This window comes from Lichenostomus cassidix, chromosome 1 (assembly GCF_008360975.1).
Source record: "Lichenostomus cassidix isolate B80296 chromosome 1, HeHo_3.0, whole genome shotgun sequence".
Taxonomy (NCBI): Eukaryota; Metazoa; Chordata; class Aves; order Passeriformes; family Meliphagidae; genus Lichenostomus; species Lichenostomus cassidix.
Window position 1 is genome coordinate 61,573,148 of NC_139479.1, and position 26,814 is coordinate 61,599,961.

Below are 26,814 nucleotides of genomic sequence, written 5' to 3' on the forward strand. Positions count from 1 at the left end.
CTCCTCCTCTCCTCCTCCTCAGCCGCCTGACAAGGGGACGGGGGTGGCAGTCGCGGAGAGGTAGCGCTTGGAGGGGCGGCAAGGTAGCAGACAGCCCGCGAAGCTCCGCCGGTCCGGGCTGCTTGTCGTCCTCTTTCTCCTGCGTGCGGGGCGCTGAGGACCGGCCATGGTGAAGGTGTCGTTCAACTCCGCGTTGGCGCAGAAGGAGGCGGCGAAGAAGGAGGAGGAGAACAGCCAGGTGCTGATCGTACCGCCGGACGCCAAGGTGAGGGCGGCGGTGGGACCGACCCTCCGGGGCCGGCCCGGCGGCACCGGGCGCTCCGCCGTGCTCCGTTGCGCTCGGCGGGGCTGCCGGGGGAGGGCAGCGCGGCGGGGCCGAGGCCGTGCTTTGTGCGCCCCTTGCCCGCGGCGGTGAGCGCGGGCGGGCCGGGGGAAGGCTGCGCGGCGGTGCGCCCCGCCGCCCCATCGCCTCACGCTTCTAAAATGGCTGACAGGGAGAGAGCTTCACGGCTCCGCTTCTCCCGACCCCGGGGATCTCTGTGGTGGTTCTGGCTTTTTGTTTGTTCGGTTGGGGGTTTTTGTTGGGCTTTTGGGGTTTTTTTTGTTAGCCCCCACAGCGCACGGACCGCGGCCACCTCGGCTTTCAGGGCCCGCTCCCGCAGCCCGCTGGCTGTGTTGGGCCGGCCGTGGGAGCTGGTTTGCTCGGAGAAGGAGGGTCGTGCCTGCTGTTTCCCCGCTGCTGTCCCCCGGCCGGCTGCTGGCGAGCTCCCGGAGCCCGGATGCTCCAGGGCAAGGCAGCGCTCTCTCGCTGGGTGAAGCCGGGGGCTCGGCCGCGCTGGTGCCGCAGCGTGATCGCCGAGCCCGGTGGCTGTGTGGCACAGAGAACTTCGCCTCGGAACTTGGGCTGGCTTAAATAAAGGAACAAAGAGCTGCCTTCCCCACCCCCCCCGCGCCCCAAAACAGCACCCAAACTCCAGGCACTGCTGTCGCCTCCCCTCTGCAAACAGGAACAAGGAACAAAACAGCTGCGCCTTTTAAAGTTTTTGAACTGTAAAACTGCCTAGAATATAAAGGTTTTTGGTTGCAATTTCTATGGTCCCGTAATCAAAACAGGTTTTTAATTAGGAGTAGTGTAATTTGCTTTAAGCTCTTTCAAAAGGGAATGAAAACTTGAAAAATGGCCAGTTGCACATAAACAGTGTCTTGCTGTTTTCATTTGCTTTCTCAGTCTCTTGTGCATCAGGCCTCTGAATTACCAGATTGGATCTGCAAAAGTGATAGTGTCTATTAATTTCTTAAATCTTTGTGATGAATTGTAGCATTGTGCCCTGCTTTTGCTGTGATTTTGATGGGGCCAGGTTCTTTACCTGCAGAATCCACTGTCATTTCACAGCCAAGGGGAACCAGAAGGATGTTTCTAGTGACATCTTCCTGATACAGCAAGTGGTTAAATGTCACACCTCTAGTGAGCATACTGTACTGTCAAATAAAACTCTGACCACAGTATTTAAGTCTCTAGAACAGTGTGCCACAACACATAAGACAGTATTGTTACTCAGATTGCCTGCAATTACTGGAAATCCATTAGGTGCTCTGTGTTCCTAGAGGAGTGCCATTCTCTAGGAAGCAGTGGCTTCCTGCAGCCCAGATTAAGCTGTAGAATTCCCTCCTGACCCCAGGTTTGGTGGTCAGTTTGATACCATGCATGTAAGCAAGACACAAAGCTACATGTTCCAGAAAATAGATTTTTCTTATTACCTTGGAATCCAGACCTGCCCTGGACAATGTTTGTTTCCAGATAGCTTACCAAAATGGGCTTGTTTTTCTGCTGCTGAACAAACAAAATACATCTGGCTAATTGTACACTGGGGAACAAATCCTGACCCTGTCCAGATACTGACGGAAGCATGTCATTTGACTATGATTTCCCTGATGCAGTGCTGTAAATTATTGCAGCTGAGGATGACATACAAGATCTGCCTTAACTTCGCTTTCCTTGCCTAGAAATGAGACTTGTAAACATTTATTAACCAGGTCAAAAGGCAGTCTGATCTCACAGTAGCTACTTAAAAGTTCTTGCACTGTTGTCAGGGGATGAACATGCCTGAGCGAAGCTCAGAACACTCCTAAAATAGCATGCTAGGAGGGGATGCTCAGTACAGATGAAAATTCCAAAAACAAACGAGCACTCTTGAGGGACAAGTCTTTGACATTCTCCTTGACATGTTTCTATCTTTTGTGTGCAGAACTGCAGACCTGCACCTAGCAGTGTGCAAAATCCTCTTGAGTAAGCTTTTTTTGAGCTTTTGTGTTTTAGAGCATAAATAAAAGCAGATCTGAGTACAGTAGTGTTGTCTGTAGTTTCTGTAGAACAGGCTCTGCAATCCATGCAGGATTAACAATAGTGAAACAAATAATGCCATGTAGCTCTAGAAGTATTGTGATTCTTCAAGTCTGGGAGCTTATTTTCAGATCTCGGGGGGGGGGGGCGGTGAGGGAAAAAAAAAAAGGGAACTGAGGGCCCTTGTAAAACTTGATACCTTTGAGGTAAGTGCAAGATACACTCTTTGAACTTTGCCTTCTCTAATACAACTGCATTAGAAACATCTTCCCCAGCCCCTCCACAAGTTCAACTGCCTATGCAGTTCTTTGGAGGAAAGGGGAAAAATAAACCACATCTGACAAATGCATTATTCATATCACATCGTTGCTGGAAAACCCTTAGCTTCAAGTGAGGTTTGAAGGCAGTGTGGGAATGTATATTGGAAGAGTGAAAAAGGTCACATCTCCAAAACAGCATATATGAGACATTTGTTTTCCCCTCTTCTGCATTGTTTCTGTAGGAAAATAAATAGATCTGGATCACAAGTGTGAACATGAAAAATATTACAACATTTTATGTAGCTTTCTTTTATGAACCAAGTCGTGGGAGGCATTCTGGACTGAAGTAAAGGGGAAGCCCTAAGAATGAAAAAGGATCAGCACAATTGCTCTATCACAGTTTTATTGCCAAGAACTTTAAAATATTTGAGCTAGAGATATTAGTAAACTGGTTGATATTAATGAATAAAGCCAGATACTCTGAAATCTCCAGAAAATAAAAATTCATGGAATGAGCTTTTGGGTTAATTCTTTGACAGTCTCAATCTGCTGCTTTTCCCGGCACAGTGCCTTCAAGACTGCCACTCTGCCATTGCAGGATTACTCTCAAATACATAATCTTCCAAGGACTTACTAAAGAGCATTTGCAGCTAAAATGTGCTGATGATATAGCATAGAAGTACTCTGATCTTGCCAAAATTTACCCAGTAACCTCTGATGCAGATACTAATCAGAAATTAATCAGGGAAGGTGAGACAGGAAGATGTAAGAAGAGTAGGGGATGTGTCATGAAAACAACAGCTTAAAAAAAAGCTTTTGCAGGAGGTAATGGTCTTATGGTTTGGAGTATGTTACTTAAAAAGGAGTTGAAACATCTAGAGTGCTAATCCTGTCTCTGCATAAATCACTGCTCAATATTATGGCATGTAGTGAAAGTGTCTCCATAATTACTGTAGGCAGCCATTACAACTCTGATTCTTCTGTTGGGATGGTACTTCTACACCATAATTCTTGGCCAAAATACAGAATACTCTTAGTGAAGTTTCTTAGGCCATGTTTCATTTTCCATTTTGCTCATCGTCTTTATAATAGGGTGTTTTATGACCCAGTTTCCCAACAAACAAACAATGTGTGGTATTTTAACGTTTCTTCCTACAATACATCTTTGGAGAGCCAAAGAAGGTTCTGAGCGTAGCTGAAGTCTTCAGACATTTTGTAAAGCCATTCAGTAGATCAAGCACTCCCCAAAGATTTTTGTGCCCTCAGTTACTTGGGCTGTTGCTCCCTTCTGCAGGGTCAGTGGCAACCTTTTAAAACTCATTTTTTTCTCTTGGGGTGCTCAACACAGTGCATCTTTACCACATCCAGCTTTGTGCATGGAAGCTATAGATCACACATACGTATTGTGGCTGACCTTTGGATAACTACATGTGCAGAGAGTTCAGTGAGAAAGTGTAAATGTTAAGAATTTTAAAAGCAGCAGCTTTTTGCATTTATTCCTTATGAGAACATTATTATTCCGACCTTTAAAATTAACCTTTTTTTTTTTTCACTTTAGCTTAATCTTGCCTAAAGCATACTAAACCAGACATTTTTGACATAGAGTGAAGGATCCACCTAGGAAATACAGCTGAGCAACAACTAATAAGCACTATTTAGCTGTGTAGAAAACCCCTCAGACCTTGTGTAATTGGTGTTAAATGTTTCAGAAATACAGGTGTTAACTTTACAAGGTTTTTGCATATGTATATATCTATAAATACATATATAATATTATATATATAAGTTAGTATACCCACTAATAAATAGCAATTTGCTTATTATTTTGCTCTCAGGAAAGCACATTTTCCCACTTTACGGAATATGTCTGTAGCTGGGTGGTTTAGGATTGTTTTGTTTGTTTTTCATTTCTTTTTTCTTGCACGAATTTCCATATTCCCTTTATAGGCTCTCTCCAGACAAATTTTCTATACGCCTTTCACCAGTTGCCGTTGGGGAAAGAGTAGTCTTTGTATTTTCCTCTGTTTTCTGTGATGCAACTAGGTCATTAAACCAACCAGCTTCTGCTATCTGTCAGAGCATTGTGGAGATTAAGGCATGATTATTTAAAAGAGGACCAGAAGTAAAAGATCCTAACCAAGTGAATTCTCTCCCCCTTCTCCCAGACATTGCTAAAATTTTAATGAAAATCCACCGAACCATAGATGAAAACCCTCCAGTTTTAGGCACAAAGAGTACCTAGGGTTCATTTTTTGTTACTTTATTTGACTTTATGGGTACCTAAAAACATGAATTATGGTAAATTGAGTTTTATTTAACAAAATTTGTGTTTTTAATGAGGGACTCTTCCTAAGAAGAAAAGCCTTTTGGCTGATACCTTCCCCTGCATCCTTTTACATCATGAATTTGTGCTACTGATAAGTAGTGCAGCTTCCTGAAAATAAGGTAACTGTGGTTGAGACTTGAGACTTTAGGCTACTAAAGCTATTCCTTAAAGGCTGCCATTGAGAGAATACTAAAAAAACAAGATCTCTAAAAGTTTGTGGTGCTCCTCTGACAATCTTTTTCTATTTTTAAGTGAGTTTAGGGATTCGGAATTACAAAGTTCAGAATGTGATCTGGAGGAGCTTGTGTCATCCCCATGCCCCAGCAATGGAAATGAACCTGTGGGACAGAGTTCTGTCAGTGCTCCATATCTCACTTCCTTTTCTGTCTCTTATAACTTCCTGACCTGAATAACAAATACAAAGCTTTGGTTGAGAAATACAACCATTTCCCAGAAGAATGGTATTTAATATTTCAAACAGGATGTATTCTGCCAGACCTCTGTGATAACTGCTTCGCCAGTTGTTTGTATCATTCACGTTTTTGGCTGACTGAGCAAGAGCTGATGGCTGTACCATACAGCTCATGTGAATGCAGTACAGGGATTACTGGAGAGACAATGTCAATACTTTCTGCAGTTCTAAATAGTCTCTCTTTTCAGATTCCCAAACTTTTACTTGGCTGAGACCCCTTGCCCTAAAAATGTATTTGGAGAACTTTTTTCTCCCTTAACATTATCATGTGGAAAAGTCTGTAATTAGACGAATCTTTATTTAGTGCAATATCTAGAAAAACTATCCTTCACTGTAATGTATTCTTATAGTAAATGCCATAAGTACTTCTCTTATGTTCACTCCTGTCTTTCTGTGCCACAATATGCTTTTCAATAAGGTTCAAGAAACTAGTTTAGATATTAACATTGTGTATTAGTATGAAGAATACCACTTAAATAGAGGCTGTTGGAATGAAGGCTCTGTTCAGTGGGAAAGATCAAGTTAAATTAGTTAATTTCTGAAGATGTGGATCAAAGTGAAATGCTGAGCTTTCCTGTGAAAATAATTTGAAAGAAAATTTTCTTGGAATCAGCAGTATTTTTAAGGGAAATGGTTTAGACTCATTCCATTATAATGAATATTTAATCCAACATAAGAACATCTATTTCAAGAAAAATTTAATTTCAAAATATAATGTGTATATACATTTTTCTTCTGTTTTTAATGAAATCTTTGCAGTTGCAAATGTAATCTAACAGTTGTGGGGTTTTTACTATTTTCTATTTTCAAATCTATTTGTTGTTTTGAAATCTATTTCCTTTGTTATTTATGTAGGTTTTTTCCCTTTTTTTCTTATCAGCATTTTAGTAAATGTTGATGCTGATGGTCTTTGTGGGGTATATGAGAATGGTAAGCATATTTATCTCCAGTAATGTTTTCAGTCAACTGTACTGCAGTTATGATTTTGGAATATTTATCAGCTTTATACATATTTTCTATCCAGTAGCCAGTAGCTACAGGCATCAGATAGCTCTTCATAAAAAGAAAGTAGTCCTTTCTGTGACTCTCAGGAAATACCTTCAAAAGCAAATGCTGCATTTTTAAGTCCTAGTAATTTTAAGTGTTCTTTATTCTGTACTTCCAAAAACACAATGACTTTTTTGAAACATAACTACAGCTGGGATAAGTAATTATGTGTTTTGTTACCTATTGCACAGATTACTTTTTTTTCTGTATTTTTTTTATCCCCATCCTCCCCTTATGCTATGATTGACAAAGGTTAGCATTATCTGCTTTTAGTCTCCTGATCTGTATGAATAATACAACATTCATTTTCTTACTATTTATGTACTGCTTTTTATCCTCAGTGGAAATTACTTTGAATCTACAGATGAAAAGCATGCTAATTTATAAAATTCGGATATCTGTCCTAATTTTACAGATGTGGTAAACCAAAGGAATGGGATAATTAATAAGATTGAGCTCTGCAATGAAGTCAGAAATGGTTTTGTGGCAGACATCATGTGATGTAGGTAGGGTTTGGGCCACAGCGGACGTACAGAAAAGCACTAGGTCCTTTCTCAGTGATCCATGTGTCATCTACAAGCAAGGGTCTTCTATGCAACAGCTGTACAAAATCCATCATGAAAAAATGCCAAAGTAATATTTGCATAACAGTTATTATAGAGATCCTGGAAAAAATAAATTGGTATCTTGTTTGTCCTTTCCATATAGTGTGTGTGTGCGTACACAAATATTTTTATAAAGTTCATATATTATTAAGTATGTAATACATATAATTTCATGTATATATATGCACATAAAAATAAAACCCACAGGCATTTTAAGAGTAGAATTCCTTGAATGCAAATCCTTAGTTAATTTGTGGTTGTCTTCATCCTAGGGTTCAGCAAACTCCTGCTTTGATGGCAGCTTTCTGCTCCTTTGTGGGTAGAATGAGATGGTGGAATGACTGTGGAAAAAGAGTACACTGGGGAGATCATAGCTGGGAGGGGTCATTGATCTCCGGGCTGGATCTCACATAGTTGCTGAATCACTAAGGCCTATTAGTTTATTTATTTATTCTAAAAGATAAAGCCTACCCAGAAATAGAAAATCCTTGCATTTATGCATTTGAAAACGCAGCACCCTTTGCAGGGTGTGAGGCCAGACACAGCTCCTGGAAGCTGCTCCTCAGTGCGGTGAGTTGTCTTGCCTGAGGTTTGCAGTGAGGTGTTTGAACACTGGCCAGCATCTGTGACCCTGCAGGGTGTGATGCCGCCTGGTGCTGGGCACTGGAGTGTGTGCTCCACTTTGGACTTCTAGTAGTCTAATTGCACTCAAGCCCTTTAGTTTGTTGCAACAGTTTTGTCCAGAAAGATGGCACAATTAAACATAAGCCTTTCAAGGTCCGCTCTCCTGTGCTGGTACTCATAACTGCTACAATTAAATGCTGTTCTATATTTGCATATAGAATGGTTTCCACTCAGAGAACTGTGCTTGCTGTACAGGTACTATGCATTCTGATTCACAAATACATTTATTAGCAGGGTATATGTGTTTGAGGACAGGGCTGCCATTCAGAAGAGCCTCAACAGGCTTACAGTAATGGGCTGGATAAAATCTCATGAGTTTCAGAAATAAGAAATGCCAAGTCCTATATCTGGAGCAGATTGATCCCATCTCTCAGGACACAGAGGGGATCACCTGGCTGGGAAGCTGCTCTGCTTGAGAAAGACCCAGAGCTTCTGGTGGGCAGTCAGCTGGACACTAGTCACTGGCATCACTGCAGGCCAAGAGCTTTCTGATCCAAAAAAAAGACAGCAACAAACTGGTACGAGTCCAGCAGGGGCCACCACCATAGTCAGAGGCTGGAGGTTATACTCTGTGAGGAATGGTCAGCAGAGTGGGGCTTGTTCAACCAGATACGAAACTGCTACAGGGAGGGCTTCACACCAGCCTCCAAATACCTGGGAGCTGACTGAAAAGACAGTGGTCATAAATTTAAAAAGGAGAGCTTCTAACTGATAGAAGCAAAATATTTTTCAGTCTTGAGAGCTGAACGGTGCTGAGGAAGTTACCCAGAGAAGCTTTGAAGTGTCAGTCTTAGCGGTTTTCAAACCTTGACTGGTCAAGAGCCCTGAGCAACCAGGACAGGCTTCAGTCTGCCCTCCTTTGAAGCAGGACTACGGACCTCACAAGTGGGTTTTGTGATGCTGGATTCTACTTTTGAGAGAAACTGAGACACAGCCTTTGTAGCTTGCTTGAGATGACATACCATCTGTGGCTGAACTGGGAATAGAGTTATTAAATTCCGAGGCTCAGTGGTGCATATGTGCATGCTAATGAGATCTCTTGGGTGAAAGAGCCAACGCCGCTTGGGAAAATAGCCTTGAGAGAAATCTAGGTTAAATTCACATAGCGTTCCATCATACTGATGTCTGAGATTCAAGCAGTCATAGGAAAAAAGAGAAATTTCTGATATAAGAAGTGAACAGGGTAAGGAAGAAACAGGAACTGGAACAATCAAGGTCAAAGAGATAATTTAGTATTGATCCATTTTAAGTGGAATAGGAACCTTCTAAGTTCCTGCTTTCAAGCACTGATCTAATTCAGGATTAAGATGAGAGAAATTCTGCATTAAAGTAACAGATTGATTTAGTGTAGTTTTTATAAGTGTGGTAGAACATAAGTCAGTTGTAAGTCAAAGAATGCAGGTGGATAAAGGGTTGATTTTGGCCATGTTTAAAAATGAAGCATTTTTCAAAACTGGACAGTGTAATGAAATGCCATGTTTGGTATGCTGTAACTATAAAAGGTGTGGTGATTTTGTTTTCTGAAAGCAAAATGCGTTCTGAAGAATGTCCCATATCACTTCTTAGGTTTGAGGGGTTTTGTTTAAAAAAAAAATCCCTCTTGCCAGATACCTGTGCAAACTTTCCACCTGCATGTTTTAGTCTATGACTTGCAAACTTGCACCAGAACACTTCTCTTTTCTTTAAATATATGAGAAAACTAAATGTGGAAAGCAGAACAGATTTCCATCATTCTAATTTATGAAAGGGTATAGATAAATTCCGCAATATTAATATATTTTAAAAATAAATCTGATTTCTGCCACAAGCATCCAGACATTTATAGAGGCAAGACATTTTCCAAATGTTGTAGGTTTTGTTGAAGTTTTTGTGTTGGAGAGTGGGGAGAAGGCGGAAGAATCACAAAACTCCAAAGCAAAGGAGGTAAAGAATGTGTGGAGCTTAATTACTCGTCTAGCACAGACCCAGCACTCTTGGAAGTTCGTTTTTGTTTTTTTTTTTCTTTAATGAAGCAGGTGGTTAGAGTTGTTGCTTAATCCTCAACCTGTATAGTATTAGTGTTGTTTAAAAAATGTAGATGTGTATCACAGAATGGCTGGCATTGGAGGTCATCTGGGCCCAGTGCCCTGCTCTAGTAGGACCACCTGCAGCTGGTTGCCTGGGACCATCTCCAGTCAGCTTCTGAGTATCTCCAAGAATGGAAGTCTCCACAACCTCCCTGATCAAGCTGTGCTAGTGTTTGGGGTCATACAGCAAAAGAAGTGTTTCCTCATGTTCATTAGGAGTATAGGTGGCATTAAGATACTGTGGTGCTAATCTCTGTACAGAAAAGACCCAGGAGGGCAGTCCTTGTCCTGAGTGTTTACCATGAAAGTGCAGACCAAGAGGTGTAGGAGTGCTGTGCTGGTTGATGTGGCAGGCCAAAGTACAGAGCAATTCTGTGGCCATAGCCCAGCTCCTCTTCACCAGAGCATAGTGGTGAATAGTTTATCTTGGAGCAACCGTGAAGGGAGGAGAGGGAAATAAGGTGTGCCCAAGTTACTCTGCACGTGGCAGATACCAGAGAACTCTGTTTTAGGGTGGGGAAAGGATACAGGGGGCATAGACTCAGGATAAGGGGTCAGGGAAGGAAGTTGGTAGATCTCGGAACTGGAAAGAGAAGCGGAACAATCGGGGGAACACAGTTTGAAGAAAACAAATACAGTGTGTGGTTAGTTGTACATTTGCTGTAGACTACCAGGGACGAGGATGTAGCCAAAAGTTCATGTGCATCATCTGAAAAAAGTCTATGCCTGGTCTGCAAATACAGCTCCAGGCCGTTTAAGTACTCTGTCACTTTCTAGTCCATGTAAGACCAAAGCTAACAATGACTAATCTTAATGCTTCTCCAAAATTTACCCAAAGCAGCAATTTGAATAGTTACAGGCTTTTTCCTTCTTTACCCATCCTCGTTAATTGTTGACTGCCATCAGGTTTGGCAGTCTCTTATCTCAGAAATGAAGGCAGTGTTTAAGTAAATCAGAATTACTCACGTTGGTTAGGAGTTGCTGCATTACTCTTCAGGACACGCTTTTGTTGTCCATCACGTAGCTGCAGATGAACTGCTGATTCATGTCCTTAACATTGACTTTATAGTTGTAGTTTCCCTTCCTGCAGAAAATTTGAACTCTTCGTGTTCTAACGTGATTCTCCCTAAGTTTTATTTCCTGCTCCCTACTCTTGCCTGTTTTCCGATTTTTGTTCTATCTTCACCTTTATCTTTCCCAATAACATGAAACTGCAGCTACCTTCCTACCCAGCAGCACTCATTCCTCTTTTAAGATGATGTTGAGCTGACTGCTTATACGAATGTTTTTGTTCTGTTATAGTTACAATGTTTGAACAATTAAGTGAGTCATTTGACAGACACCTCGTGTTTTAATAAAACTCCCCCATTATTTTGTGAAAGGTAGCATTCAGCTAATTAAAATGACCTTGGACTTTAAACTTGTAAAGCTCTTGAAATGTAGTTTCTTCTTATTTCTGAATTTCCTGGTGTTGTATAAAATATTTTGTATTTACAACACTATTTCAAAGACCATATACAGATACAAGAAATAAAATAAGAGGTTAATAGTACCAACTGCCTAATAGATAATTTAAATTGATTAATCTCTTTGGTTATTCAGGCTATGTGACTACAGCAAACAGCAGCAAAACTAAGGTCTTGTTTTCATGCTGTTCTTTAGGCAGAGAGCCTTTGGTCAGATGGACAAATCCCTGTCCATCATGACAGAAGAACTGGCAGTGCTGGCACTGAAGGGTTGCAATGTTCAGATAGCAACTGCACATAAACAGCCATAGCTTGTTTTCCAGACAGGCAAGAAATCTCTAAAGCATCTATTGTATATGGAGTGGTTTTTTCCAACTAGCAAGTTAAAAGATTATTGTACTTAAAAGCTAAATTTAATTTTATTAGTAAGCATAAAATTGCTGTTTTAGAGGCAGATCAGTATGATCGCCTTCCAGATTCGCAGCATCTGCCAAGTGAGGAGTCTTGCAAAAGCCTGCCTTAATTTCCCATCTGCAAAAAGTAATAAATAGAATACCAGGCTTGGAGCAGTCTTTAGGCAGGAATACCATCGAAGGAATGCAGAGCTCTTTCTAAATTGAGTTGATTTTAAATTGACTGTCTTTTGTGAGGATTTTCTATAGACATCAGATTTACAAGTCAGAGCAAGTGAGCCTGACCAACAGAATTTAGTTTATACAGCCATTGGTCAGTATTTTATTTCAAGACTTTTTAGCCTGTCTCATTAAAAAACACTTCTAGGGAGTCATCATTAACTTCCCTTCTTCCTGTTCCACTAATTAAAGCTGCAGTTGGTCAATATTTGCCTTCAGGAAGCTCAGTCTGCCCCACTGTGTTCTGTCCATCCATGTGAGCTAAGTGGCACACTGAGGACCTTGGAGGAAAACTGTTCTGAACAGCTTCCAGCCAGTTCTACCCACATTAACTGTAAGCTTTTATATATGTGTTTGTGTATATATATTAGATGTTATTCTCACATGCATAATTATGGATGTTTTGTGTATTACACTGCAGACATTTTTAGTAATATTTGTAATACTCAGTAATGCTCTGCATCTGGTTTCTCTGTGGATCAAAGACTGTTCATTCCAAAAGACATTTCCCCCTCCCAAAATTATTTTTATTGCTGTCGTATCTATTTTTAAATTTGGGACATTTTCTTTTGCATAGCTGTCCAGCAGTCATACAGTATTCTGGACTTCTCACAGCATGTTGTCCATCAAATCTGGTTTAGATAGATGTGTCCTTAATTTCTGCAAAGGACCAAGGTCTGCTAATCTTCTCACTCATTTTAATATGAACTAGACATATGTCTTGTAAGTTTATAGACTGCTTTACTTTTATAATGTTAAAGCAATTATATTCTACTATGTACAAAAAAGCCACACGGGGAAAATCTTAAGTAATTACCAAGTATAATTATACACATTTGTGGCTCAGTATTGGAACTTCTTAAAATACATTTGTGATAATACCCCAAACATGAATTTGGCTGTTCTAAAATTCAGCATTTACTTAAAGAAAATTAAAAAATAGCATTAAAATTGAACTGAAAAGAGCAGGAGAATATATGGCCAGTAGCCATTAATAACTGCTACTGTTTGCAGGTTTAAAGGGTTATTAATTTTTTTTTTTTTTTAGATCTATTTCAGAACAGCTAATGCTAATTGTCATGAAGATATTTTTGAAGTTCTCTCCATAGTTTAGAGGTGTTCTGGTAAACAGTTTGTGGTATCATGTGCCCATCTCAGAAGTGTTCCATGGTTTTAGTGAGAAGACAGAGAACAGCTTTACATTTGCTGCTGTGGGCACCGATGAAGGGACGTGTACTGAAAACTGCAGTCATCTTGTCACTTCTTTGTGAGAAGACTAGATTTGAATCTTGCTAGTTACAAATAATAGAGAATTTAATACTTGTTTTCTGTCTGGAAGGAAAATTGTTGCTGCAGAGCTTGAAGCTATTCAGGTTGGGAAGTTCTGAATCATTTATTTTCAACACTGTAGGATTTAGTGTACAAGTGGCAGAGAGATGCTTCTGTTTCGTGTCTTATCCATGGGAAATAGGCTAATCAAATGTTTTCCAATTAGAACAATCAGCTCATCAAGGGAAACAAGCCAGTTTTGGGCTTGCATCCAGTTCCTCCTAAGGCATTTCACATCAGAGATGAGTTTTGTAGCATCATCTTAAGGCTGAGGATTCACAAGGGAGTTGAAAGTACATGGGGCAGGGATGAAGCAGAATAGGGGAAGGAAAGGGACCAGGACAGTAATGATTAATTATTACTGCTCACAGAAGTAGAGGGGCGTATTTTTAGAGGTCAGTCTTCACCTCAAGTACATGGTGCTTTCTTTTGTAAGATACCTCTGGCAATGGAAAGCTGGCCTAGAGAAAAATTAGTCATTGAGGCTGTAGTCTCATGTTGTGCTCTAGCTTCAGAAGTCAGTGCTGCTGCCTGGGAACAAAGTGCAGTTGTAACCATGTGGGGAGAAGCGCTAATTCAGCACTGTCCCTCTTAGTGGGGATCTGCTTTCACTTAATGGGATTTTTTTCAGAATATGAGTCACCTGAAAGGAAGGTGAGCATCCATTGCATTTTCTTTTCTTGCAGTGTGGAGGGTCAGATTTATATAGCAAGGGATGAACTATTCTTTTGGGTCAATACAGCCCAAACTAAGCTGTCATGGCAATAGTGCAAAAGCTTAGTGACCTTAGCCACGGGTCAGCTACAAATATGAGTATAATTATCTTCAATAAGTTATTTATATTTTAATTTAAGCTGGTTTTAAACTGCTTGATAGTATACTTAGTTTTCAGATTAGGAAATTAATTCTGTGTTCTCTTTCGATAGCATAAAATCTTTTCAGTGTTGTCAGTTTCAGGTTCTGTCTGTACTGAGATGCTGTGCTCTCATGCATTCTCCTAAGGAAGAGCCTAAACTGGGCTTGAACTCTTACTCTAAATTTGATGGGCTGTTTTTGGTAGGCTGGGGTCAAGTCTGTGCAATAGGCAGCTACAAATACAAAATAGCTTAACATGCCACCACTAGGGACACCTTCAGACATAATAATGATAGCCTTTAGCTGGTGGTAAAGGATAAAAGAGTTGTATTAAACCTGTTGTTTACATCTGTCATCTCATATATCAAAGCAAAATTACTTAGGGTGGAGTACTAATAAACTTGTCCTTCAGGTTCCTCCTAGCATGGTAAAAGTGTAAAAGTTAGTTTCTTTTTTTCTGATTATTTTTATGGCCTATGGAAGATTGATCTGATATTAACCCTCATTGCCAGGGAGGTAGGTGTTTATACTGTGTATGCCCTCTGCACCATTTCTCGGATGCATGTTCTCTTAGTCTTTCTGAACTTAAAAAATAATGAAAAAAATGGAAGAAGCAGTTATTCAACTAATGGATAATTCTGGTTGAAGTTAAAAAGGGATAAAAGCAGCACTAGGAAGGAATGAAGATACTCTTTATATTCTTCACCAGGGAATATTTTGAAACTGTCCCAGAGGCAGTATGCTATCTGTTTTTCTGATTGTCGGCTATTATAAAAAGTTTCAGTTGGGTGTCCTGTATGCTTTGAAATACCTGGGGAAATAGTTACCTAATGATACAGGGCAACATAAAAATAAAAATCCTTGGTTTACCTGGTTTAGATTTATAATTGAGATGATTTATAGAAGAATCCACAGTGACTCTCAACCTGACCTGAGAGTTAATTAGATTAGCATGGGTATTATGTCCTATTCTCAGTCTTTGCAAAGAGCCAGGTTAAAAATCGGGCAGCTAGTAATCCTGTAAGTTTTTACACTGAGTTCCTTAAATAATTGGTACTCTAAATGTGTTAAAAAGTTGTTTCTTGTCTTTGCATTCTGCTGTTTCAGTCTGCAGCAAATGTTTTTTTGCTGATCTCACTTTGCCTTGTAATGTATCCCAGAAATGTTGGTTTGAAGGGGCCTCTGGAAGTCATCTGCTGGATCCTCCCTTTAGAAACAGGATGGTTGCCAAAGCAAGATTAGCCATGGCTTTCTCTAGTTGAGTCTTGAAAACCTCCAAAAATAGAGATTTCACAGTCTGATTTTCTGTGTTATTTAGCAAGGTAAAGTAAAACAAAATATGTGAAATATCTTCAGTTTGCCTCTAAATATTACTGAATCAGATTTTGGCAGCCGTTGCCTGGCAAAGAAGCTGCATTGCCACTTCTCTATGAAAGATAATTGCAGTGTACTGTAAAGGTGGGTTTCTCATCACTTAATTTTAGCTGCATATGAATTAGGTACCTAGCTTGTTAACCAAGGAATTTACTTTTATAATCAGTGAAAAGAAGTAAGTCCCTCCAAAATGATACTTATCCCTCTCTGGGATGGCTGAGTCATTCCCAGGAAGTGTTGCTTTCTCCCACCATTTACAGGGAAGGTCCCCTTTCTATTTGGTGTCGGAATTGCTTAGATGGTTTCAGCCAGATAAGAGGAATTCCTTTCCAACCGGGCTAGGGCAGCTTGGGACTATACCCACAACTTTGTTCAAGTGGGGTATCATTTTAATGAGCAAATACAGCAAAAAGACCCAACACATCAGGCAGAGCACTGACTAACAGCTCTAGCTATCAAAGCCTTCTCAAGTGCTTCCGTCAAGTGGTCTTCCTAACTTTTCTGGTTTAGTGTTTTTTGTTAATTTGGTCATAAAGGATTTTGCCGTGGTCGTCATTCCATGTTATTGTTTAGTGGTTGCAAAGGGCTAATGAATTTCTTTGTATTTATTTGAATTCAGATGTTTTCCCAGGATTATCCTGGCTTGGAACAGGGTAGCTCAAAGTTGGATTTTTTTTTTCTTTTCTTTTCTTTGGATATGAGTTATGCAAACACTAGGGGAAGGAAAGAGCATTGTAATGTGGCTGATAGAGGAAAGATTTTGCAAGCAGCAGTTTATTGCTTAGGATGCCTGTGGGGACTGCATGGTTATGCAAACTAGTGCCCTAAAGGGGAAACATCCTGTCATTCCTTTAGTATTACATGAACAGCAGATAGAGGCATGGCAAATGCTGCCTTAGAGCAGAAAGCTTCCTTAACAACAATTTACAGAGCATCTCTTTTCATTCCCATTCTCACTGTTCTGTCAGCCAAGTTGTGGTAAAGGCTGTTTCATTTTGATGGAACAACATAGGAAAGGATATATTTTGCTGTTCTTACTACCTTTTGATCTTTTGGTGGTTCTTCAGGTTCACTTGCATATACCAAGGTAAAAAGGCGTCTGACCTTTCTGAGTTGACTTCCTCGCTCTGCTGTTGTTGCATGGAGGCTGCCTGAGAGTGGGTATTTTTCTGTCTGCAGCCTGTGAAGTGGCTCACTGTGTATTATTAGGTATCTCAGGAGATTTTGTTACATTTTTCTGTTAAGTCTGCTGGTTTAGTCAGTGATGATAGCATTAAAAGTGACTGATAGTACAAGTTTTACTAAACCTCAACTTGAATAGACTTGTTTTAAATTTTACCAAATAAGGAAAGTTTCTAAACAGTAGTGCTAAACTGCGTACAGCTTTTTCTGGTGGATGCAATGTTAATATTTGCTGGGCCTGAAGTATCTGCTCTCTTACTTGCCTTGGGAACAGTGTGTTGAAGGTCCCTCTCTGATGCCTTGCAGGACCCTGAGGATGCAGTGCCTGTTGGACAGAGAAGGGCCTGGTGCTGGTGCATGTGCTTTGGATTGGCCTTTATGCTGGCTGGTGTGTTCCTGGGTGGTGCCTATCTGTACAAATATTTTGCATTCCAGGTAAGTCACATACTTGTTATGAGAGGGCTGTTTTTCTCTGTGGGAAGAGGAGCAACAGACTGTTCTTTTATATTACATTTAGAAGTGGTGCAACAGACTAAACCAAAGATAGTAAACTATTTTTTCTTTCCAAAATTTCAGCTTTTTAAAGGCCAGAGTGTGGCCTTCTCTGAAGTTACCTATAAGCAGAGGAGGGCAGAAATGAAGCTGGCAAATAAAAGGGAGTAACACTTTTGAAAACCTCACTTTGCAGAGAAAAGATTGTATCTAAACAGGACTTGGGTTTAGGAACCCCAGTGGTGTCCCAGATTTTTATCTGCTCTCCTTTCTTTTTTGCAATACCAAATACTGGAGGTGGATTAACCCCTTGAGAGCCTCCTTGTTTGATCTCAGGTTTCCTAACGCATGTGGTACTGCTGATGTACAGGAAAGGGACTGCTTGTCAAAGCAAAGTGGTGACTCCTCTTCCCCAGCCTCCACATGGATAAGAAATACAGGCCCTGCAGGGGACTTGGGAAAAGCACAGTCAGTGTGGTTTAAACATGCTCTGTCAAGTCTAATCCACACTGACAAGATTAGACCTCTAACAAAATGTATTTTCAGTCTTTTAACAAATGGCACTTCTGCGAGAGGAGCTCTGTGAAGGCAGCAGTGCCAGGGAAGTGGAGCATTTACCTGAAACATGGGAGATCTGAGTTAAACATTGTCTCTCTTGGGGGGAGTTGTCACTGGGCAGCGCTGGATGTGCTGGGCTGTTGCCCAAGTGGTGCAAGTGCATCCTCCCTGCTACAGAAACTGCTGGGGTTGCAGGATCACAGAGCCAGAAAGGGAGAGGTTAAGCAAAACATGAATCTCTCTAGCCCACTGGTTAGTGCATCTAATTATAAGGTAAAAATTCCTGTTCTCGTCCATGATAGCAGAATTGTTGCTTTTCACCCATTTTAGTAGCTGCTAATGTGGAAAGCTAAGTGATTAAACTTGAGAAATTCTAGCTGAACTTGCAGTTTGGAGTTTGGCTATCACATTAACCAAATTTACAGGGGGGCAGTAGTGTTGCAAACCATGCTGCTTAAACAGCACAGCTTATCCTAGTGGATTAATGAGCTGAGAAGCTGAAGGTTGGCTGCATTTCTAATGCATGTTTCACCCCTGCTTAGCACTGGGTGCTCCACCTTTCATCTGCCAGCGAGATGAAACTGCAAGTGCCATTTAATTCAAACCTGTGCTACTTGTTTATGAGTCAGATCTGTGTTAAAAGAAACATTCAGGAATTGAGCTAACATTGCACTGAAGACACGTTTTCAATGTAAAACTTTAAATTGATGGCATGTGCATATGCATAAGTTGTATATTTCTAAAACTATCTGGCCTGTAAATTTGGTATATAACTTCCTCTGACTCAGAACTGAATTTTACACTTCACTTAGATAGCCTGCCATTTATACTGTGGCAAAAGGACACAAATTGTTAGTTTTAATTTTTTTTTACCTTTTTGTCTTTTAAAACTGTTTAAAAGTTATTTCAGAAACTGACTTTTCATACTCTTGAAGTCTTGTAAAACTGAGCAGCTTCACAGAATGATTGAGTTTGGAAGGAATCTAGTCCACTGCTTTGCTGCAAGCAGAACCAAATTTAAAGTTAGACTTGCTTTTTGAAGGTGATTTGGATGACCAGTTTCAACGTTTTTAATTGTAATTTTGACTACAGTTAGACCATAATTTAATAATAATATGCATGCACATAGATATAGGAACATCATTGTCTTTCCAAAAATACATGTAAGACTAGATTTTAAGAACCTGCTTATGGGGTCCTGTTTCCATTGAATTTAAGGGAAAAACTCCCTCTGGGTTTTAGCCATGGTCCTGTTGTAGATAGCAACTAGCTCCTACTTTGGTGTATGAACCAAATTACAGGCAAAAAATTTCATTTAGTCTGACAAGTTTTTCTTCTCTTCAGTGCTCTGAGAATATTACTTTTAAACTTTTAGGTTACTGATCTTTTTGTTGCTGGGTTGTTTGCTATTTTTAGCAGGGTGGCGTGTATTTCTGTGGAATAAAGTACATTGAAGATGGCTTAAGTTTACCTGAGCCTGGGGCAGAGGCTCAGAGTGCTCGCTACCACACAATTGAGCAAAATATTCAGATCCTGGAGGAGGAAGATGTTGAATTTATCAGTGTGCCAGTCCCTGAATTTGCTGATAGCGATCCTGCTGATATCGTCCATGACTTCCACCGGGTAAGAAATATGTCTGAAGAAGTTGAAAGCATTTAAAACTTGAAAAATGTTTCCCCTCAGTCATGCTGATAAATACACTCCTTATTTATTGTGGTGGGGGAAGGCAGAGGGGTGGAGGAGGCAGCAGAAATGTTTTGATCAGCAGCAGGCTGCAAGCAATTATTAACCAGGCTTAAAGTACAGCACAGTACAGTCATCATAAGGTAGTGTGTAAACCACCATTTGCAAATACAGTTCTGTTTTTGAAAGGGAAAAATCTTAGACCTATTTCTTTTCCTTAGTATGAGGAACTAAAGAGAATATTGTTATTGCTCTGTTGAGTCCACTGGGCCAGAATTTGGCCAGCTGCTGCGGTGCCGAGGGAAGTTTGGAAAGGGCTGTCGTAGCTTTGACATCAGCTTGGATGGGCTTTGGAGGGGCTGATTGAATCTGATGGCACTAGGTGTGTCCAAGCACCCCCAGAGGTGCTCTCTTAGAATGGCACAGAACCCCAAAGCAGCAGCAGAAAGGGAAGGACCATGGAAGGGAGCTCATTTTCCAGATGCCATAGGAAGCCTAGCCAAAGTTTAATTTCTTTGTGCACCACAGGCTACTATGATTCCTGGAGGCACTGAACTTTCAAAATTTCGAAGCACTTTTAGCTATGTCTTCCTTATTTTGAGAAATAACCTTGATTGATAGGAATCATGGTAATAAATTTTTGTTACAGCAGTTGACAGGCTTACAGCACTCAGTATTAAGAGCAGCTGTAAAACAATTAGAAGCCTTCCTTTTCTGTATCAGCATGGCTGTCTGATGGCAATGAAATGTTGTACAGCTGGTTTTCAGGAAGTTAAATCTCTGTGAACATTTGAAGACTTTGCTGAACAGCTTTTTTTAAGCAAGGCTGAAAAAGAATGGGGAAGTGTCCTATTTTTTTAATGCAAACTTCAGAGTTTAAAGTGGTATCTATCAAATATTCATAGCCAGATTTGGAGGAAAACATTGCTTGCTCAAGCTATGTAATTTAAATAATATTTCAGAATATATTCAGGGAGCTTCTGTTATAAAGAATAAAGACTCTAAAGAGGGGAAAACTAGAAAATGAAAAAGCAGCATCTAAGAACCAAGTAAGAACAATACATAAGAAATTTACTTTTTAATAAGTTAAAGGCTTTTCTCCAAAGGTCAGTTCAGGGGTCATTTGCCATAGGTACAGCACTTGCTCCACATAATGAGATTAGCTGCACTGGTGATTGCTGTCCTGGCATTATTTTGACTGCTGGGTTCCTGGTGCTCAGTATTTTATATACGTCTGCAGCCTCAGAGTTTTCAGCAGCTAGAGATCATGTCTTCTTTTGCAAGAACAGGTGCAGTAAAACACAGCTCAGTGAACAGAGCTGCAGGAATCATCAGGATAATTCCCTAAGCTTTTTATCAAATAATGGCAAATATTGCAGTTCAGGTACTGTATAAAGAAAATAATTCAACTATGAATAATTATAAACCTTGCAAGTCAGTAAGTATTTTTGAAACTAAAACTACTTGTTTTGCATTATCTGTAGCAATATCTTTTTCCTTCTGTGTTTTGCTCTTACAGCAACATTTCCTCTTTAGCCTATAACAGAATATAAAGCGTGAAGACTAGAGCCAGGTTTTTGCCCTGTTGTTTCAAAATGCAGGCACTAGGCATAAATGAGTGCTGTACTTGTTTCCATAACAGCTCAGATACACCTTTGTAGTTTCCTTGCTGTAGTGCATTTGAGCTGCTCATTGCCCACTGCCTCGCCCAAATCCCTGTCGAAGATATAAACTCTCATCAAGGCTACCCTTTGTTTCTGCATTTACCTACCCCCAGACTGGAGTTTGTTGGACAGACTTTACAGTGAATAAAGAATAATTTGAAGAACAGCAAGAGGCAATAGCAGTTCAGCAATGTCTGTCAATTTTCTGATGTTCTTGTTGTTTTGATTAAAGTAAATGTTTTCTCACCAGAGACTCACTGCCTATCTTGACCTTAGCCTGGATAAGTGCTATGTGATTCCTCTGAACACTTCAGTTGTTATGCCACCAAAAAATTTCCTGGAGCTGCTCATCAATATCAAGGTACGAATAAATCACAACTAATTTGTTTTTTAGACAGGGAAGAAGTAGAAGTTTTTCTTTTTTTTTTCCTCCCCCTTCTACAGAACTCTGACATTCACACAAGGCACATGACCACTGGAGGTCTTTGCAAAGAGAAAAAAGTCCATAACCTACTTAGTTAATGATCTACAATCACGAAGGAGTTAGTCAGAGGAAGGCAAAAAATTCTGATTTTATTCTTCAGTGCTATAAATTTGGCTGACAAAATCATGTGAATGTGGTAGCTGGACTATTTGATAGTAGTCTGCGTCTTTTTTAATTTATAATACATTGTGACTACAGTTTCTATGAAGCATGTGTGCACTGGACTAAGACTGGTTAGCTGAGAGGCATAAAGTAGATAAAACTGAGAAATCCTTTCAACAGGAGCATTGGTCCCTAGGGTTGGCCCCCGCTTCAATCTAGTGGCATGAGAGTCATGTACATGAGAGGTGGTGGATCTGCTCTGCACTTTACATAATGCATGCTTTTAATGCAGATTTAAATAGTATTTACCTTGGGTTTTGGTTTTCTGGTTTCTTCACAGAACAGCAAAACAGTCCAGGTGGGAAAGAGAACTGATGAAATGTATCTAAGATTTGGGGAGAATGTTTTAATATTTTACTGGGCTTTTTTAACTTTAGAACTGTTACATCATCTTTGTGTTTGCATCTTTGAAAAAAGGCTTTGGCATTAGGACTCCAGGAACCATTTTAGCCATTTCTGAGTGGTTTGTATATATAAATAGATTTCATGTGAAAAGTTACCACAAGTAAATCATCTGCTGCTTTTTTGCTTCCTATTTTGAGACTGGCTATTTAACCACACTTTCATTTTCTGTATGTAAGGATGATGTGGTGTCTGTAAAACTCAGTGACCCCATTTTTTTTACTTTGTGCTGTTTTCTTTCTGTTTTTAGATCACACAAATTCCACTATTAAAATCTGTTAATTTCCTAGTTTGTCATTAGTACTGAATCAAATACGCTTGGTTTAAAAGTAAGAGGATAACCAGGCATCACACATTTAACTGAAAATCTGTGCAAAATCAAACTGTTTTGATCATTGTCCCCAGCAGTGGGTGCCCTAATTTTATGAGACATCTGTTTAATTCTCATTGTATTAACAAAAAGCTGTGGGCATTTGATGTCACAGAAAATCAGGCTAAATGTTTGTAACTGGAATTTGGAAAACTATGCTGCAGATACACAAAGTGAGTAAATACTGTCCTGCAGTCACACTGGTTGCACCAGCAAAAAAAAAGTATGAAATTGCTGTGCTAGTTTCATTAAAATGAGCTCTGAATACATGCAGAGGGCATTTTATGAAAATGGAGGCGCTCTGGGCTGTTTTGGTTTTTAAGGAACACCATAATTTTAGCCTAAAGAACCACATTTTTGTATATTGATACAGTTTGCTTGAATGTGCAGACATGAAAGGCCTCCTTTGTTTCTTTGGGAAACAAAACTGAAACCCAGATATATTTGCTCATCCACCTTGTTCCCACTACTGAGCCAACTGGCTAATTTTAACTGTACACAGTGCACAGGATGTCTCAAAGATGATATTTGTGGCTGTGCTGGATAATTGCTCTGTAGCAGCTGGGAAGAGGAGATTCCTTCACTGAGCTTCCTTTCCTCTTGTCCCACCCAGGAAGGGCTGAGAAGGCTGAGTCCAGGGGTGGTCCAGGAGGTCCTGTTGTTTGGAGGGCATGAGCCCAGGCATGTCTTGCAGGCTTCCCCCCAAGTCCTCAGCACTGCTGCCCACCCTGCCAGTGCCCTACACTGCTGCTTTGCTCTGGCACTCCCTCAGGGCTCTCTCCTGAGATTTGAGAGACCAGGAGTTAAGACACAGTAATTTACAGAGATTTAATTACAAAATAATGAGTGGTATAATTTGGGAGAGTAATGTTTGCTAAGATGTTATTTAAAGAAAAAAAATTGCTGTTGTTTTCCTCATAGCATGTCTTGAAGAAAATATTCATAGGTTATTCATTCATGCAAAATTGAAAGTGAATTTTATACAGTCCGTTCTTTGTTGGGAAGAATAGTGTTTAATCATCTTCTCAACATGTCACTGGGGTTGAAAAGATGATCTTTTTTGCAGTGGAAATTTCAAGTTGCTTATTGTCACAAAAAAGTACAGAGATCTTTCACAAAAGAAGCTGAATTTGTTTTCACAATAAGTGGTCATTTTATTTTTAGAAAGCAAGGAACACCTTCTATACTACTATAAATTAGAAGTACTCTTAACAGGATTTCTTAATATTTTTAAAAACAGGCTGGAACATACCTGCCTCAGTCCTATTTGATTCATGAGCAGATGATTGTTACTGATCGCATTGAAAATGTGGATCAGCTGGGATTCTTTATTTACCGCCTCTGCCGTGGCAAGGAAACCTATAAACTACAGCGCAAAGAAGCCATGAAAGGTAAACATCCCTCCCATGGTCTTGTGTGTTGGCAAAAGCTTCAGTGATGCCTGAGTGTGCTCAAAGAGAAGACTAATTAAAGCAAGGATTGCTTTTTGCAGTAGCTGGCTCTGTGGGCCTCAGTATGTCTGATATTTTCTTGTGTAACTATGGAAATAAGTCATATCATGGTGCAAAAGTGCTGAAGGCCCCAGTGAGCTAGGAGTGCCAAAATGTGTGTGGGTGTGCATGGGTGTGTTTTCTTGAATTCAGGCTTTCATTGATGTTCTTCTTCAATCTTGAACCACCCCCTCCACCCCAAACCAAGCAAAAACCTTTAATAAATGAGAAGCTTTAGTCTTGTAGTCCAAGTACAGAATTGCAGGTTCTTCTTGTCATTAAAGCCATCTGTACATTGTTCCATGTCTTCCTGTTTGTGTCAGTGAAATGTGAATAAGAGCTGTCTTCACAGGAAAATTGTAGTGCTTAGTACTTTTTCATGGAAAAATGGTTGAAAAACATTATTTGGAAGAGTCTTGAAAAGTTATTAAATACTGCCTTAAAATTTGCATTTAAATATTACTCAGGTTTGCTTTTTAGTGTCTAGTTTTTTTGCTTTTTGGTTGTTTGATTTGTTGTTTAATCTGTGTGTGCTGTGCAAGTGCACACCAAAGCAGTTTAATTGCTTCTGTCATATTGTTAGACCTGACTGCTTGGGAGAACAAGAAGAAACACATTTTATAAAAGCAATTTAGAATGACGTTTGAAAATTAAAAGGTCTTAATATAAAAATCCAATTAAAAATTCAGTATGTTTATCTTGTAGTAATAAATGATGAGCATAGGTTGGCCGTGAGAGTAAGTGCCTAAAATTTGGTTAAATTCTGTCTTTCTCTGCATCCAAGATAATTTTTAAATAGTACAGTCCACTCTTTTTTGCCTATAGCAGTTTATTCCATTGCTGTTCCCTCTCTCACATCCCCATAAGCATTTTTACAGACTCAGACAGAGGGAGATTTGGAACTGCTCTGGGTTAAAAACTAGCCAGTGGGATGTTTTGGCAGGTTGGTTTTCATTAAACGAGTTCTGCGATTTGGTTCACCACACTTTCAGGATCATTCCCTGCTTATTGATGCTCTACATCTGAATGTGTACCTGTGTCTGTTTCCTTGGAGGGGAGGGTTGGAGAAGGGTAGTGCTGATTTCTGGTGACATCTTATTATAGCAAACATAAAACTTCTGCCTCTGATGTGCCTCAGCCCTTCTTGTCTTGACACTCTGTTGTTCTTCACCAATATAACAGGAATTCAGAAACGTGAAGCCATCAATTGCCGAAAGATTCGACACTTTGAGAACAAGTTTGCTATGGAAACACTCATCTGTGAACAGTAATGAGGAATAGTGCTGTTACAGGAGACTTTAAAATTACGGTATGACCCCACCATTTGTATTGTGTGCAGTGATTATTTTTTAAAATCTTCTTTTATGTAAGTAGTGGACAGGGCTTTCTTGCTGAACACCTTCCATACTTTTCATCTCATCCATGTAAAATCAATGCGTTTTAGTTTTCTCCTTATTTTCAGGTGTGGTGTTCTTATATTTGGATAGCAATTGTATAAAGACTTAGTTGCTAGTGCATTTCACGTGATGAATCTTGAATACTAGGAAGAAGAGGAAGTCTTCAAAATATCTACCAGTTTTTAAATAAGTAAAATTGAAAAAAATTATTAACGTACAAATGGACTGGAAGAGCTACTTCTAACTGTAATATTACCTGCTATATAATTTGTTACAGCATATAGACAAATCTGTATTTGACTCTCCTAACCAAGTGCAATTTGTTTTGTTTTTAAATGTTGTCATATTTACCTTTTTAGATTGATTTCTGACTCGATGTTTTAAAATGGCAAGTGCTGTAACAATCTTTTAGAAAATTAAGAAGTAACTTATGTTACTAACTTGTATATAATCCATGTATGTGCAATGGAAAATAAACCTTATAAACCCGTTTGTCTAAAAGTCTTGTGTTTTCTTCTGCTACTACTGGATTAGTTTTAAAAGGAGGGGACTGCAGTTAAAATTAATGCATTTTACTTGAAGTATTGTTTCTAAAGATAGAATAGGTGATGGTTGAGAAATGAAATATGAACAGAGTAGCATGCTTTTCTGTCCCTTTTCATTTAAAGGCAATATTGTGCTGCTTGCTTAAATTCTGGATGGGTATTTCCACAATGCATATGATCAGAGTGGAGGCCCAGAGCTGATCTAACATGTTGTTAATGTCTGAAATCTCTTTCCTGAGTATTTGTCAAATGATGGGCATCATCCATCATGTGCTGTGAGTCAGGCTGACCCAGCTGAGAGCCAGGAGTGTTCACTACCTGCAGGACCTTGCCATTCCATTTGTTTCCTATCATGGAATTCCTGCCAGCCTCTGCCACTGAGCTTTGCCAGTTAATCTGGGACTTGCTCAAATACCACCAATACCATTCTGTATCATGCCATTTATACTTAAAACTGCTATGCTTGAAGTAAGATTGATTTTTTTCCTAATACAATTTGGATCTTTGTAATGCCAGCTTTTGTAGGGGAGAGTGCAGAATAAGATGTATTGTAGTACTTGCTGTTTTGAAGCTGTTTGCAAGAAAAAAATACAGAACAGAAAAGGAAAAAAGGGAGTAACATTGAAAAAACAAGGCTGGAAAATCTCCCCCCAGATCTACATGAGAGCTTCCATGACATGAGAACTGACTTGTCTTCTAGACAAATTTTGAGCATTGATTCATCAGAAAAGTAGGACTATTGAATAGAATAATTGCATATTTGAAAAAAAACCAAACCTGTTTAAACCTGTTTTTAAATAATACGCACCATAGGTGTCCAAATCATTTGTTTTAGGTTAATTCAGTCAAGAGGCTTTGTAATAATCTTATTTTTCATCTTCTAAAGGATCTTTTCTCAATGCAGTGGGAGGATGCTTTACTCTTTTGG

General features: G+C 39.7%; 1 protein-coding gene across 2 annotated transcripts; it reads left to right on the plus strand.

Annotated features, from left to right (window-relative positions):
• On the plus strand, positions 1 to 25,842 carry ITM2B (integral membrane protein 2B). Of its 2 annotated transcripts, none has more exons than XM_085059898.1 (6): positions 1 to 265; positions 16,946 to 17,074; positions 19,109 to 19,312; positions 21,287 to 21,397; positions 23,695 to 23,845; positions 25,127 to 25,842. In XM_085059898.1, the coding sequence occupies exons 1-6, from the start codon at positions 167 to 169 to the stop codon at positions 25,213 to 25,215; spliced, it is 783 nt and encodes a 260-aa protein (XP_084916024.1). In that variant the 5' UTR covers positions 1 to 166; the 3' UTR covers positions 25,216 to 25,842. The 2 variants fall into 2 exon arrangements, with proteins under 2 accessions (XP_084916024.1, XP_084916019.1); XM_085059893.1 differs by having other exon boundaries at positions 3 to 265; positions 19,106 to 19,312.
• Positions 25,843 to 26,814: the final 972 nt, after the last annotated feature.

Bases quoted from the DNA above. Each gene is read 5' to 3' on its own strand.
- ITM2B (XM_085059893.1), top strand. From the start codon at position 167: ATGGTGAAGGTGTCGTTCAACTCCGCGTTGGCGCAGAAGGAGGCGGCG. The intron at 17,075-19,105 runs GTAAGTCACATA...TGCTATTTTTAG, and splicing joins ACAAATATTTTGCATTCCAG to CAGGGTGGCGTGTATTTCTG. The intron at 19,313-21,286 runs GTAAGAAATATG...TTTTCTCACCAG, and splicing joins TCGTCCATGACTTCCACCGG to AGACTCACTGCCTATCTTGA.